The sequence below is a fragment of the Lontra canadensis genome, unplaced genomic scaffold (assembly GCF_010015895.1).
Source record: "Lontra canadensis isolate GAN:19392208 unplaced genomic scaffold, GSC_riverotter_1.0 scaffold25, whole genome shotgun sequence".
Classification (NCBI taxonomy): domain Eukaryota; kingdom Metazoa; phylum Chordata; class Mammalia; order Carnivora; family Mustelidae; genus Lontra; species Lontra canadensis.
In genome coordinates this window covers 15586784-15600936 of record NW_022631019.1, presented here as the reverse complement: position 1 = coordinate 15600936, position 14153 = coordinate 15586784, and the positions used below count along the sequence as shown (strand labels likewise).

The 14153-nt window shown below is 46.1% G+C and overlaps 1 protein-coding gene across 1 annotated transcript; it reads right to left on the bottom strand.

Annotated features, from left to right (window-relative positions):
• Positions 1 to 2021: 2021 nt before the first annotated feature.
• LOC116871161 (proproteinase E) lies at positions 2022 to 8216 on the bottom strand. The gene is made up of 8 exons (XM_032863686.1): positions 8144 to 8216; positions 7003 to 7088; positions 5584 to 5681; positions 5352 to 5486; positions 4202 to 4338; positions 3505 to 3647; positions 2767 to 2919; positions 2022 to 2080 (listed from the first exon to the last, which is right to left on the bottom strand). The coding sequence occupies exons 1-8, from the start codon at positions 8214 to 8216 to the stop codon at positions 2063 to 2065; spliced, it is 843 nt and encodes a 280-aa protein (XP_032719577.1). The 3' UTR covers positions 2022 to 2062.
• Positions 8217 to 14153: the final 5937 nt, after the last annotated feature.

Below are 14153 nucleotides of genomic sequence, written 5' to 3'. Positions count from 1 at the left end.
TGATCTCTCTGATATGAGGAATTTGAGAGGCAGGGCTGGGGCGTTGGTGGTGGTAAGGAAGGAAAATATGAAACAAGATGGGATCAGGAGGGAGACCAACATAAGAGACTCTTAATCTTACAAAACAGACTGAGGGTTGCTGGGGGGCGTGGAGGGGTAGGGATAGGGTGGTTGGGTTATGGACATTGGGGAGGGTATGGGCTATGGGGAGTGCTGGGAAAGGTGTTAGCCTGACCATTCACATATCTGTACCCCTGGGGCAAATAATACATTATATGTTAATAAAGATAATTTTAAAAAACAATAAAATACTTAAGAACAAACTTTAAAAAAACAACTATATAACAGCATGGAGTGTCAAGATAAAAGCACAATTCATTTCATTAGTAAGGATAAGTTAGGTCGATGTCACTGTAACAAACACCCCAAATTTTAGTGGCCTGTAGCAACAGAGTTTATTTGTTGCTTGTGCTACCTGTTGATCAGGGGGCATTAGAGGCTCTGCTCTGTGTCTCGTCACTCTGTGACCAGGCTGACCTGCAGCTACCCCTTGCCGTGGCAGAGAGAAAGAGAGCTCTGCAAACCGTCCCACCTCTCAAATCTTCACCTTCGCCAAAGAGAGCCATGGGGCCAAACCCGCCTTCACGAGGTGGAGGGCAGGCAAGAAGGATCCTGCTCCATGCTCCACAGGAAAACCAGTGCTGTTGGGTAAACAACCCCACAGCTACAATGATGTCTTCTGGGTACAAAGTGGCCTCTACCCTAGTAATGTAGTTCCTCTTTTAGAAAACATGAAGCAAAAACATGGGCTTTGTTAATGCTGGAGGGAGGCTACATGGGTGTTTCCTATGTTTTTCTCCATGCTATATCTTTTAAACTTTTTAAAACTAGAAGTATCTTTTTTTGGAGGGGGGGCAACGGGACAAGAGTAATATTAAAAATTATAAACGTGGGGCGCCTGGGTGGCTCAGTCAGTTGGGGGTCTGCTTTCGGCTCAGGTCATGGTCCCGAGTTCGTGGGATCGAGTCCTGCATTGGGCTCCCTGCTCAGCGGAGAACCTACTTCTCCCTCTCCCTCTGCCTGCTGCTTCCCTTGTTTGTGGTCTCTCTCTCTTTCTCTCTCTATCAAATAAATAAGTAAAATCTTTTAAAAATTATAAACATATATCCTTGCTGGGCTCATGTTTGCTTTCACGGTACCCAGGAGGAACACGAGTAAAGGAATTCGGTTGTTTCTATGTTTCTCTTGGCTGAAGGGCAACAATCTCTTAGACCTCAGCAACATCGCAGGGGGCTCCGACCATGTTTGAGGCATTGTGTGGGCTTCTGAGTGTGTGTCTGCTCCCGGCTGCAGCCAGGGCTCCCAACGTTATTTTCCTCACATCTGTACTCCCAGCCCTAAACTTACCACAAAGTAGGTGCCTCGTGAATGTTTCGTGAATGGCCCTGATACGATCATTTCCAACTGAATAATGAGATGTTTCAGGGCAGGAACCATGTCTCCCTCCCTCTCTGAGCCCGTGTCTGAAACAGGGAATGAATGCTTGTTGAATGAATGAATGAGTGAATGAATGAATGAATGAATGACTACAGTCCCCCTTCCCTAGCCCATCAATGGAAGCAGAAAACACATGGCCCTTGCACTCCACCACGAGCCTCCCAAGGGTCTGACAAGGTCAGTTTGTCTGCAGACTCTATGCTTTTATGCCTGCCTTGAAAAGCCAAAGGTGGTATGTGGCTATATAGAATGACCAACTTCTTGGGACTCTCCTACTTTCACCACCGCAAGTTTTGTGTCCTGGGCACTCCCCCAGTTCCAGGCAAACGGGGACAGTTGGTGACTTGATAGCAACTCCTCTCTGCTCTCAGAGTCCCATGTTTTTCTCATTCTCATGAGAGGGTTGAATCTGGTCTCGCCTCTTACATATCAGATCTCAGATTTCATGAATAGCCTGGAAGGGAACAGGCAAGTCAAAGAAAGAAGAGACACATGTTGGGGTTTTCTGAAAGATCTTTATTTTTTACAAAGAAGGTGGATCAGCACTGCCACCGAGGCCCTGGTTCTAGTGGCTTGACATGACCTAGAAAAAGTGGAGAGAGCCGGAATCATCTGGTTAGGAGCAGATTCTGAAGTCATATGGAACTGAGTTTGATTTCCAGCCATGTGACTCATCAGCTGTGGAACGCTGGAAAAGTAACTCGACCTCTCTGAGCCTTAGTTTCCTCGTCTGTATAATGGGATGTAATCATAGTACTCATCTCACAGGGGCCGTTGATGAAACTATTAAGGAGGTTTACGTAGTTTTAAATGGTGACTATTACTGTTATGGTGAATTATGTTAACCGTCCCTGACCATTTCTTCCCAGATAAGGTTAACACTTTCACTGGGGCCTGAGCATCCCAGTCACTCTCTCCCCACATTTCATGATTATTGGTCATTTAATCATCTCCTCCCCACAAGGCCACTCTTTGACACATCACTCTATCTTTCAGGACAGGGAAAGACCTGGACCAAAGAAGACATTTCATAAACATTTGTTAAAATAAGGAAAATAAGGCAGTTCAGCCGTAGTTCAAAGCTCCATCCAGAAGTCACTGAAGTGGTTGGGGCCACGCCATAGCAGAAAACATCCCCAAAGCCCACTGAAATGTGTCCAAGGGCCCCTCTGCTCCTGACCTTCTGGGATCCTTTCAGCCCACCCCCCCAGGACCTGCTGTTCTCACCCAGCCCAGCATGGGGGCCTCCCGCCTGCCCTAGCCACTCACCTCCTCGATCCAGTCTCTGAAGGCCGAGACTCGTGTGAACACTGTGGGCTTCTTGATGGTGTTGCAGCCGAAGGCAGACACAAAGCTGGTCACCCCGTGGACCTGCCAGGAGCCATCTGCTGCGGGGCAGTTGAGGGGTCCCCCAGAGTCACCCTAGAATGGTCAGAGAGCAGTGGGGAGCTGAGCCATGTCTGAGATGGAAGGAATTGGTTCTGGCGGTGGGGGTTTGGGGAACTCCCTGGGTTACTTGACCTCTCTAAGCCCCAGTTGGCTTGTTTAGGATGGGGACTAAGACCTGTCCTACAAGATCTTGAGAGATAATAAATATACGATCCTAGCCCAGCCCCTAGCAGAGAGGAACCCATGGATTCATGGTAGTTCCCATTATTACTAGTCAATTATCCTATTATTAATCCTCCTGACTTCTATTGCAGCAATATTACTGTTTTATCATAACTTCAGGACCATGGAGTTGAAGGTGACTTGGGAGATCCTGGTGTCAATGTCCCTTGCTAGGCTTCAGGGGAAGCCTGAGGACCTGGTTGAGTTGCCCCAGGCCAAGTCAGTGTGAGCTGGGACTAGAAGCCAGAGGCCAGGCCGGTGTGTCTGGACCACACTGACTCCCTCAGAGTCCTGCCTGGTCCAGAGGCTGAGTGGGACATGCAGGTAGGATGGCTTGTCTGCCTCCCAGGCAGATGGCAGAGGATCCCCAGGGCCCTGCCCTCCGAGCTGACTCACGTTGCACCCAGAGAGTGTGTCCCCACCGGCGCACACCATGCTCTTCTTCACGGAGCTGCCCCACCAGTCCAGCTTGGAGCAGTGCTCATAGTCCACCACGGGCAGCAAGGCCTGCTGCAGCTTGTCTGGGAGCGGCCCACCAGCTGTGGGAGACACAGTGCTCAGTGGGGTGGCATGGGAGTGCTGGGCAGGGTGGGGTCCTGGGGAAAGCAACTCTTGAGGAAAGCAACTCTTCTAGGCTGATGGGGACTCTCCTCCCACCAGAGGGTCCTGCCTGCTTTGTCCACCAACACCTGGCACGTAGGAGACACTACAAAATGCCCAATCGAACACACTGGTGTTTGGGCGGATGGAGCGAGAAGGTGCTCCTGGAGGAGGAATGGGAAGCAAGTGCAAAAACCCATCCTGGTGGGGCACCTGGGTGGCTCAGTGGGTTAAAGCCTCTGCCTTTGGCTCAGGTCATGATCCCAGGGTCCTGGGATCGAGCCCCACATTGGGCTCTCTGCTCAGCGGGGAGCCTGCTTCCCCCTCTCTCTCTGTCTGCCTTTCTGCCTACTTGTGATCTCTGTCTGTCAAATAAATAAAAAAATTAAAAAAAAAAAAAACCCATCCTGGTTATTCAACTCTCCAGCCCCAGCCCCAGGCCCTGTCTTCCTGCCCACGGTCCCTGAGGCCGGCAGGGGGGGTCAGCACGCACTGTAGAGGCGGCCCCAGCCGCTGATGTAGCAGGGCACCCCGTTGGGCAGGATGTCCCCGGCGGATGGGAGGCAGGCGAGCTGGACGGCATCTCCCAGCTGAGCGCTCCGTGAGAGCTTGATGAGGGCGATGTCATTGCTGGAGAGGAGGAAGGAGTCAGAAAGAGTCAGGGGAGCCTAGTCCTCCAGCCAGACCAAGCCCCACCTTCCAGCCTTTGCTACAGAGAGTTCGCCTCCGGGGTGTCCTCACTGCTCCCTTCCCTCCGAATCACGTGTGTTTTTAGGGCTGAGCAACCTCCCCCTCCCTTGCACCCATGCTGACCCTTGGCCTTCCTAGCTGTCCTCAGCTCCTACACTGAGGTTTGCACACTTCAACTGTGTCAGGATCGTGGAGGTCACAGGTTTGCTGTGCTCCACCCCAGGGTTCCTGATGCAGTGCATCTGGGTGGGGCCTGAGAAAGGCCCCCTTTCCTCTCCATCTATCCCAGGAGTCCCGTGAGGAGGGGTTAAGGTCATGATCATCATGGACTGTCTCTCCTGCCATGCACTTGCAAGGGTTCTGCACCCTTCTCTGACCCTCATCAGAAAAGTACGGAGCTACCCAGACACGTGATTTTGCACCTGATTGAGGGACTTAGTGTTCTCACCCAGTGATCACCTCCTTGACCTTCAAACTACCCAGGAAGCCCAGAAGGTCACCCTTGACATATGCTATAATTGAGACTCCAGAAGGGCAGTGCCTTGCCCAAGCCCCTTAGTGACTTGTTCTAGAGCTTCTCAGTCCGTTGCTCCTCCCTTTGCCCACTGGGCCAGGAACCCAGGATGCACTGGGAGAATGTTGGTTGAATGGAGGAGCCCTTGGATTTGGGAAAGTGGATGCCAGAGGTGTTCTGGGTTCAAGTCAACTAGCCAAGTGGACTTGGGAGAGTTCCTGGCCCTCTGGAGGCCCTGCTGTCCTTCCATAAGGAGAGAGGTTTGATATAGATGGTCCTTAGAATCTCTCCTGGCTCTGACCCTCAGTGTGTGAGATCAGGGCCCAGGCTGCTGGACCCAGCCCCACTGTCCCTGGGAGTCTCCTCAGAATCATCTTTGGGTCACGGCCGGGCAGGGGGACCAGTAACTTCTGGGTCCTAGGCCGAAGCATTCACTCACCCACAGGCTACGCAGTTGGGGTTCCAGAGTGGGTGCACGAAGAGGTCCCCGGCATTGATGGGGATCACCTGTTCGGGGCCCTCATCCTCAGCCCGGTTATACTCGCCCAACACCACCTGGTAGGTCAAGGAGCTCCTGCCGGTAGAAGTCAGGTCAGTCTGGGCCCACAGCCCCCCACTACCCCAGCCCTTGTGGTTCTAACGTGGAGACAGTGACAAGCAAAAGAACTTACGAGATGCAGTGGCCTGCAGTCATGACCCAGTCAGGGGCGATAAGGCTGCCGCCACAGGTGTGGTGGAAGGTTCCATCCTTCTTGTACTGCAGGGAGACCTGGTGGCAAGGGAGGGAGGAGCCTAAGTGGTCTGGACCCCCAATGAGGGCTGATATTCACAGCTGTTTCAGTTGTGCACTATACAACTCTAAAGGGCATCGTTCATGCAGAATGGCATCCTCTAGAAATGTGCAGTGTTCCACCTCACTACTATATCATCTATGGCTGCTTTCACACTACCATGGCAAAGTTAACTCATTGCAATAGAAACCATAAGGTTAACAAAAGCTAAAATATTTACTCTCAGGTCTTTTACAGAACAAGTTAGCTGACCCCTGCTGTAGACCAGTGCCATCCAACAGAACTTTCTTCTTTTTTTTTTTTCCAAGATTTTGTTCATTTATTTTTGAGAGAGAGAGAGAGCGAGCACAAGCATAAGCAGGTGGGGAGGGGCAGAGGGAGAAGACTCCCCGTTGAGCAAGGAGCCATATGTGGGACTCGATCCCAGGACCCTGGGATCATGACCTGAACCCAACACAGACTCTTCACCAACTAAACCACCCAGGCACCCACCATGAGAACTTTCTGTGATGAAGGAAATGTTCTGTATCTTGGCTGTTCAATATGGTAGCCAGTAGCCATATGTGGTTACTGAGAATTTGAAATGTGCCCAGCACTGAGCAACTGAATTTTTAACATTATTTTATTTTAATTTTTTAAAAGATTTTATTTATTCACTTGACAGAGAGAGACACAGCGAGAGAGGGAACAAAAGCAGGGGGAGTGGGAGAGGGAGAAGCAGGCTCCCCGTGGAGCAGGAAGCCCGATGCGGGGCTCCATCCCAGGACCCTGGAATCACGACCTGAGCCAAAGGCAGATGCTCAACAACTGAGCCACCCAGGCGCCCCATAATATTATTTTATTTCAATTAATTTAAAGTTCAACAAACACACGTAGCTAGTGGCTACTGTGTCAGCGCAGGGGGTCTAGCCAGCCCCTTGTGCCCCACCAACCTCTATAAAGCCCTCCTTTCCTTTAGTGCTCTTAGACCTTGTAGCCTTGTTGTATAATTTGAGGAGTCTAGAAATGTCTACCCCAAAACCTCCCTCCCTAAACACAGTGTCTGAAAGTCCACTGTTTGTGCACCAAATAAACATTGCCTTCTCCCCAGATGCCACTTCTGACTTGCCAGCAGCCCGGGGAGGGTTATGGATTGGGTGAGCAAGACTTCCATGGGAAGTCAACTGTCTAAGAGTCTCCTGGCCTTGAAGTTATAGAGGATACTGGAAGTGAAGCAGTGGGGCCAAGACTGAATGCCTTGTAGTCAGAAGAGGGTGCAGAGCCCATGGGGAGAAACAATGCCACCCATATTGCTCTTACCTGCCAAGGCCAGCTGTAGGGGACCGCATCCTCACCATTGACAACGCGGGCAGAGGGCTGGTAGGAAGGTCGGCCACAGCCTGAGGCTGGAAGGGAGAGCGGAGACATCAGTCAACCAGAGAGTCCCACAAAACTAAGAGGCCTGGGTCCCAGTTCTAGAGGTGCCACACACTGGCTGTGTGACCCAGCGTGAGCTCTTTCCCCTCTGTGGACCTCTGCAGCCATGTATGCACAGTGAACATTTGGACTAGAGCAGGGGTTTCTAGAGTCCCACGAGGCTAGAATAGATATGTGACCTCCTTCCGTGGCAGGATTGAAGGGCCTACTTAGAACAGTGCCTGGTGCCCAGAGAGTTCTTGAGACAGGATAGCTAATTGTCATGAAAAGTGGTGGCTTTGGAATAAGATTGCCTGGATTCAAAATACAGCTCTGCCCCTACTTCTAGCCTGGACTACTTCTCTAAGGGTCAGTTTCCCCAACTGTAAAATGGGGATAATAATAGTACTGATCTCATGGACCTGTTACAAGAGATAATATAAGAAAAAATCTTTAGTGTTCCCTGGCATATAGTAAGCACTCTTACATAACAAGGAATAATGTAAGAAAATGATTGTAAGAATTATAGGATTACAAGAGGTAATATAAGAAAATATCTTTAGCATTCCCTGACATGTAGTAAGTACTCAATAAACATTATCTATTACTGTTACTGTCAGTCAAGAGAGGCTGCTTGGAGGAGGTGGCCCTGAGCTGGAATATAATATGGTGGAGAGACTAGGAAAGGCTAGACCACATGATTTGGAGTGGGACGGAGTGGGGAGAGAAGCATTAGAGGGTTAAGCAGAGGAACAGAAATTCCAACCCAGTCTAACCACAAAACTCTTCACACTAGACTTTCTTTACTGCCCCCAATGAGGAGTCCCACCACAGTGTTTTGGGTAGCCCAGTCTTTCTCCTGAGCTGTTCCATCCACTGCTCCCCCTCCATTGTCCTGCCCCAGCACCAAGCTGAGCCCCCACAATCATGCCCAGGCGCAAACTGAGATCCCCTCCTGTGGACCCAGGTGTTGGGTTCATGGCACTCAGGGTAGGTGACAGATTTCAAGGTTCCTGGCCCTGTGCAGCACAGGCTGGGGTCTTACCAAAGGCCACAAATAGGAGGGAACTCAGCAGCCGGAGCATCATGAGTTTTGAGACGATAGAAAAGACACACATAACCTGGGGCTCTAATATAGAGCAGAAAGCAGACGGAGGGGGGCCGTTTGGACCCCATTCCCAGAACAGGTGGTGGAACGACAGCTCTCTCATGGTCCAAGGCCATGGCCCCCACCTGCTGCACATGGGAGAGTGACAGTCAACAGCAAGACCCAAGGTTCCTTCCAACCTGTAGCTACACAGGTGGCACTGAATGGCCAGCTGATAACAGGGGAGGGGGAAGGTAAGTTCTCATGAGAGCAAGCCAGCCTCTTCCAGGAGAGATCATGGGCTCTGGAACTGGTCGGACCTGGCTTCCAATCCTAACTCTGCCACCTCCAGGCTCTTCATCCTTGGGGACATGGTTTAACCTCTCCAGACCTCAGTTTTCTCATCTCTAAGTCAGGAGTTATATTAGTATCCACCTCAAAAAAATTTTTTGTTGTTGTTGAGTGCTTTCTCCATATCAGAATGTTCTAGGGGAAGGAGCCATGAACAGGACATGGTCCCAGTTCCCCTAGAGCTTGAGTTTCTTTTCTTTTTTTTTTTTTTTTAATGATTTCTTTATTTATCTGACAGAGACACAGCGAGAAAGAGAAAAACAGGGGGAGTGGCAGAGGGAGAAGCAGGCTTTCCACTGAGCAGGGATCCTGACGCAGGGCTCGATTCCAGGACCCTGGGATCATGACCTGAGCCGAAGGCAGACAGATGCCCAATGACTGAGCCACCCAGGCACCTGAGCTTGGGTTTTATAGGGAGACAATGACAAATCCATAAAAAGAAATAAAGACTACTTCGTGTGTGTGTGTGTGTGTGTGTGTGTGTGTGTGTGTGTGTGTGTAGTTTAAAAAATAATAGTTAAATAAATACCTTTATTTTCACCACCCAACTTCAGAAATAGAACATTATAATTCCTTTGTGTATCTCAAACGTATGACATTCTCTTGTTTTCATTAGATTTTCACATACATATGTATTCCTAATATATTGGTTTTCTTTTTTTTTTTTAGATTATTTATTTACTTATTTGACAGACAGATCACAAGTAGGCAGAGAGGCAGGCAGAGAGAGAGAAGGGGAAGCAGGCTCCCTCCTAAGCAGAAAGCCCAATGCGGGGTTCGATCCCAGGACCCTGAGATCATGACCTGAGCTGAAGGCAGAGTCTTAACCCACTGAGCCACCCAGGCACCCCTATTGGTTTTCTTTTTTGGCCTTCTATGTGAGTAGAATCACATAGTGATTATTCATTTGTGATGTCACTTTTATTTTGTTTTCGCTATTGATTTCTGAAATCCATCCATGTTGATTTATGCGAATGATTTATTTTTACTATTTAGTGGTCCATACTTCAAATAGTCCAAAATCTATCCAATCTATTGCTAATGGATATTTGAGTGTTACTCATTCTTTGCTTTTATGGAAGTGGTTCACATGTATCTACTCTATGCCTTGGGTAAAAATCAATGAAACATAGGGTACGCAATCATCCAACTGTACCATGTAATGAGTCGATAGTCTTATTAAGAGGGAATGATGTTTCCTATTATTCCGCATCTAAGCCAACTTTCTTATTGCCATTCTTTATTGTTTGCCCAACTGTGAGGTGTGAAATGGTGTTTCATTGTGATTTAATTTGCATTTAATTTATCACAAATGAAATTGAGCATCTTTTTTTTTTTAAAGATTTTATTTATTTATTTGACAGAGAGAGCGAACACAAACGGGGGTGGGGCATGGCAGGGAAAGGGAGAGGGAGAAGCAGGCTCCCCGATGAGCAGGGAGCCTGATGCAGGGCTCAGTTGCAGGACCTCGGGATCATGACCTGAGCCAAAGGCAGATGCTTAACCAACTGTGCCACCCAGGCACCTGAGTTTGAGCATCTTTTAAAAATGTTCATTGGGACTCAGGATTATTTATTCTGTTTCTGTAAAAAATACCATCGGCATTTTGATAGGGATTGCGTTCAATCTGTACATTGCTTCGAGTAGTCTGGATATCTTAACAGTATTATTACTTCCACTCTATGATCACAGAACATCTTTCCATCTATTCGTGTCTTCTTCAATCTCTTTCATTAATATCTTATAGTTTTCAATATACAGGTCTTTCACCTCCTTGGTTAAATTTATTCTTAGGTATTTCATTCTTTTTGATGCAATTTTAAATGGGGTTGTTTTCTTAACTTCACTTGCTGATAGTTTTTTCATAAGTGTAAAGAGATGCAATTTCTTTACAGATTTTTGTGTACAAATTTTGCATCCGGTGACTTCATGGAGTTTGTTTCTTGATAGAGTCTTTAAGGTTTTCTATATATAATATGTTACCTAAAAATAGTGACAGTTTTACTTCTTCCTTTCCAATTTGGATGCCTTTTATTTCTTGCCTGATTTCTCTAGCAAAGACTTCCAATACAATGTTGAGTAAAATGATTAAGAGTGGACATCCTTGTACTCTTCCTGATCTTAGAGGAAAAGCTTTCAGCTTTTACATTGAGGATGATAACCACTGAGTTAGCTGTGTATTGTTAAATTCAACCTGCTAGTATTTTGCTGAGGATTTTTGCATCGATGTTCATCCAGGACACTGACCTGCAATTTTATTTTCTTTCTTTCTTTCTTTCTTTCTTTCTTTCTTTCTTTCTTTCTTTCTTTCTTTCTTTCTTTCTTGAGGCCTCTCTGTCTGGTTTTGGTATCAGGTTATGCTAACCTCATAAAATGTGTTTGGAAGAGTTTCTCCCTCTTCTGTTTTTTGGAAGATCTTGAGAAGGATTGGTATTGATTCTCTGAATGTTTAGCAGAATTCGCCAACAACATCATTTGGTCCTGGACTTTGTTTTTTTGGGAGGTTTTTGATGACTCATTCAATCTCCTTGGTAGGAATTGATTTGTTCAGGCTTTCTATTTTATCGTGATTTGGTCTTGGTAGGTTGTAAGTATGTTTTTATGACTTTATCCATTTCTTCTAGGTTGTCCATTGGTTGGCATATAATTGTTTATGGTAGTCTCTTAGGGTCCTGTGTTTCTGTGGTATTGGCTGTAACATCTCCTCTTTTATTTCTGATTTTATTTATTTGAGTCCTTTCTCTTTTTCTCTTGGTGAGTCTAGCTAAAAGTTTGTCAACTTTGTTTACCTTTTCAAAGAACTGATTCAGTTTCATTGATCTCTTCTATTGTCCTCTAAATATCTATCTCTTTAAATTTCTATTTCTACTCTCATCTTTGTTATTTCCTTCTTTCAAGTAACTTTGGACTAGATTTGCTCTGATTTTTTGTAGTCCTTTGAGGTGTAAACCTAGGTTGTTAGAGACTTCTCTTGTTTCTTGAAGTAGGCATTTATCACTATGAACGTCCCTCTTCGAACTGCTTTGGCTACATCTCACAAATTTCTGTATGTTCCATTTCTATTTTCCTCTGTCTCAAAGTATTTTTTTATTTCTCTTTTGTTTTCTTCTTTGAATGAATCCGTTGATTGTTCAGTAGCATGTTGTTTAACCTTCACATATTTGTGAATTTAACAGTTTTATTCTTGTAATTCATTTCTAGTTTCATACCAGTGTTGTCGGGAAAGATGTTTAATACAATCTCAATCCCTTTAAATTTATTAAAACTTTCTTGTGATTTAACATATGATCTATATTCCGTGTGTACTTGAGGAGAATGCATATTCTGTTGTTTTTGGTTGAAACGTTCTGTAAATATTGGTTAAGACCACCTGGTCTAACATGTCATTTAAGGTCAATGATTCCTTATTGATTTTCTGTCTGGATGCATGATTTATCCATTAAACTAAGTGGGGTACTGAAGTCCATTATTATTATTGTATTGCCGTCTATTTCTCCCTTTATGTCTGTTAATATTTGCTTTATATACTTAGGTGCACCTATATTGGATGCCTTCATGTTTACAGATGTTATATTCTCTTGTTGGGTTGACCCCTTTATCATTATGTAATGCCCTTCCTTGTCTGTTCTTACACTCTTTGTTTTTTTGTTTCTACACTCTGTTTTAAAGTCTGTTTTGTCTGATGTAAACATAGCTACTCCAGCTTTCTTTCAGTTTCCATTGGCATAGAATATCTTTTTCCATCCCTTTACTTTTAGTCCATGTGTGTCCTTACATCTAACATAGGTCTCTTATAGGCAGCATATAGCATATATCCATTCATCCATTCTATGTCTTTTGACTGGAGAATTTAGTCTATTTACATTTAAAGTAATTATTGCTAGGTATGACTTTATTGCCATTTGTTGATTGTTTTGTAGCTGCTTTCATAGTTCCTCTTATTCCTTTCTTCCTTTGTTGTTTGATTACTTTTTTTAGTGATATCTTATATTCCTTTCTTTTTATCTTTTGTATATTTACTGTAGGTCTTTATTTTGTGGTTATCATGAGGCTTATATGTAATAGTTTGTATCTGTAACAGTCTATTTTGATAACAACTTAAGTTTGATTCTATTCTAAACTCAATGTTTCTACTGGCAGTAGCCAGAGCATCATGAGTTTTGAGACGATAGGAAAGACACACATAACCTGGGGCTCTAATATAGAGCAGAAAGCAGGTGGAGGGGGGCAGATTGGGCCCCATTCCTAGAATAGGTGGTGGAATGCCAGCTCTCTCATGGTCCAAGGCCATGGCCCCCACCTGCTGCACATGGGAGAGTGACAGTCAACAGCAAGACCCAAGGTTCCCTCCAAACTGTGGCTACACAGGTGGCACTGAATGGCCAGCTGATAACAGGGGAGGGGGAAGGTAAGTTCTCATGAGAGCAAGCCAGCCTCTTCCAGGAGAGATCATGGGCTCTGGAACTGGTCGGACCTGGCTTCCAATCCTAACTCTGCCACCTCCAGGCTCTTCATCCTTGGGGACATGGTTTAACCTCTCCAGACCTCAGTTTTCTCGTCTCTAAGTCAGGACCTATATTAGTATCCACCTCCAAAAAAAATGTGTTGAGTGCTTTCTCCATATCAGAATGTTCTAGGGGAAGGAGCCATGAACAGGACATGGTCCCAGTTCCCCCTAGAGCTTGAGTCTAGTAGAGGAGACAATGACAAATCAGCAAAAGTAAAAGTCATATCTAATTGTGGTGGTGGGTATTCCAAGGAGAATGAAATGTTGGGGGCTGGGGTGGGAATGGGGTAACACATGTAGGTGGGGGACCACAGAGAGAGAGTTCTGGCTGAGGGGGTATTGTCTGATCCACTCTTAATGGGTAAGTAAAAGTCAGTGGTGGGAATCCCTGAAGGAAAAGCACTCCAGGTAGGGAGGACAGAAGTGTCAAGGTCTGGAGGCTGGAATGGTCAAGGAGACCATTGGTCCTGTTCAAGGAGAGAGAGGTCAGTATGGAGGAGGCAGAGCAGAGAAAGTGGAGTGGTAGGGGATGAGGTAAAAGAAGAAATAATTCCTAAAGCTGAATTCTCAGGTGACCTGGCACTTCCACTCCCAGGTATAGACCCCAGAGAAAATCCTGCACATGTGCCCCCGGGCATGTATGCAAAAGTGTTTCCAGCCCTGTCTTCAACCCTCAATAGGAAAATCCTAGAAACAACTCAAATGTCCATCACAGTGAATGGATGAATATATGTAGGACAGTTGCAGGATGGAATATTAGTCAGTAGTCAAAAAGAACGAATCACAGTGACATGCCACCATGCAGATAATTTCTTGGAATATCTATTAAGAAGAAAAAAAATATAGTCCCAGGAGGTTAAATACTATTTAAGACCCCCATTATGGGTTTATATTTTTTTAAAGATTTTATTTACTTGTCAGAGAGAGAGACAGACAGAGAGAGAACACAAGCAGGGGGAGAAGCAGGTTCCCCTCTGAGCAGGGAGCCCGATGTGGGACTCAGTCCCAGGCTGGGATCATGACCTGAGTCCAAGGCAGCTGCTTAACCAACTGAGCCACCAGGCGTCCCCATTACAGAGTTTAAAATGACTGAAATTAAAAAGATACATT

What these genes read in the sequence shown, in the direction of transcription:
- LOC116871161 (XM_032863686.1), bottom strand. Translation starts at nt 8,216, where the DNA reads ATGTGTGTCTTTTCTATCGTCTCAAAACTCATGATGCTCCGGCTGCTG. An exon ending in CCCAACTGCGTAGCCTGTGG is followed by an intron (nt 4,339 to 5,351) that starts GTGAGTGAATGC and finishes CCTCCTCTCCAG; the next exon opens with CAATGACATCGCCCTCATCA. An exon ending in CGGCTGGGGCCGCCTCTACA is followed by an intron (nt 3,648 to 4,201) that starts GTGCGTGCTGAC and finishes TGTCTCCCACAG; the next exon opens with CTGGTGGGCCGCTCCCAGAC.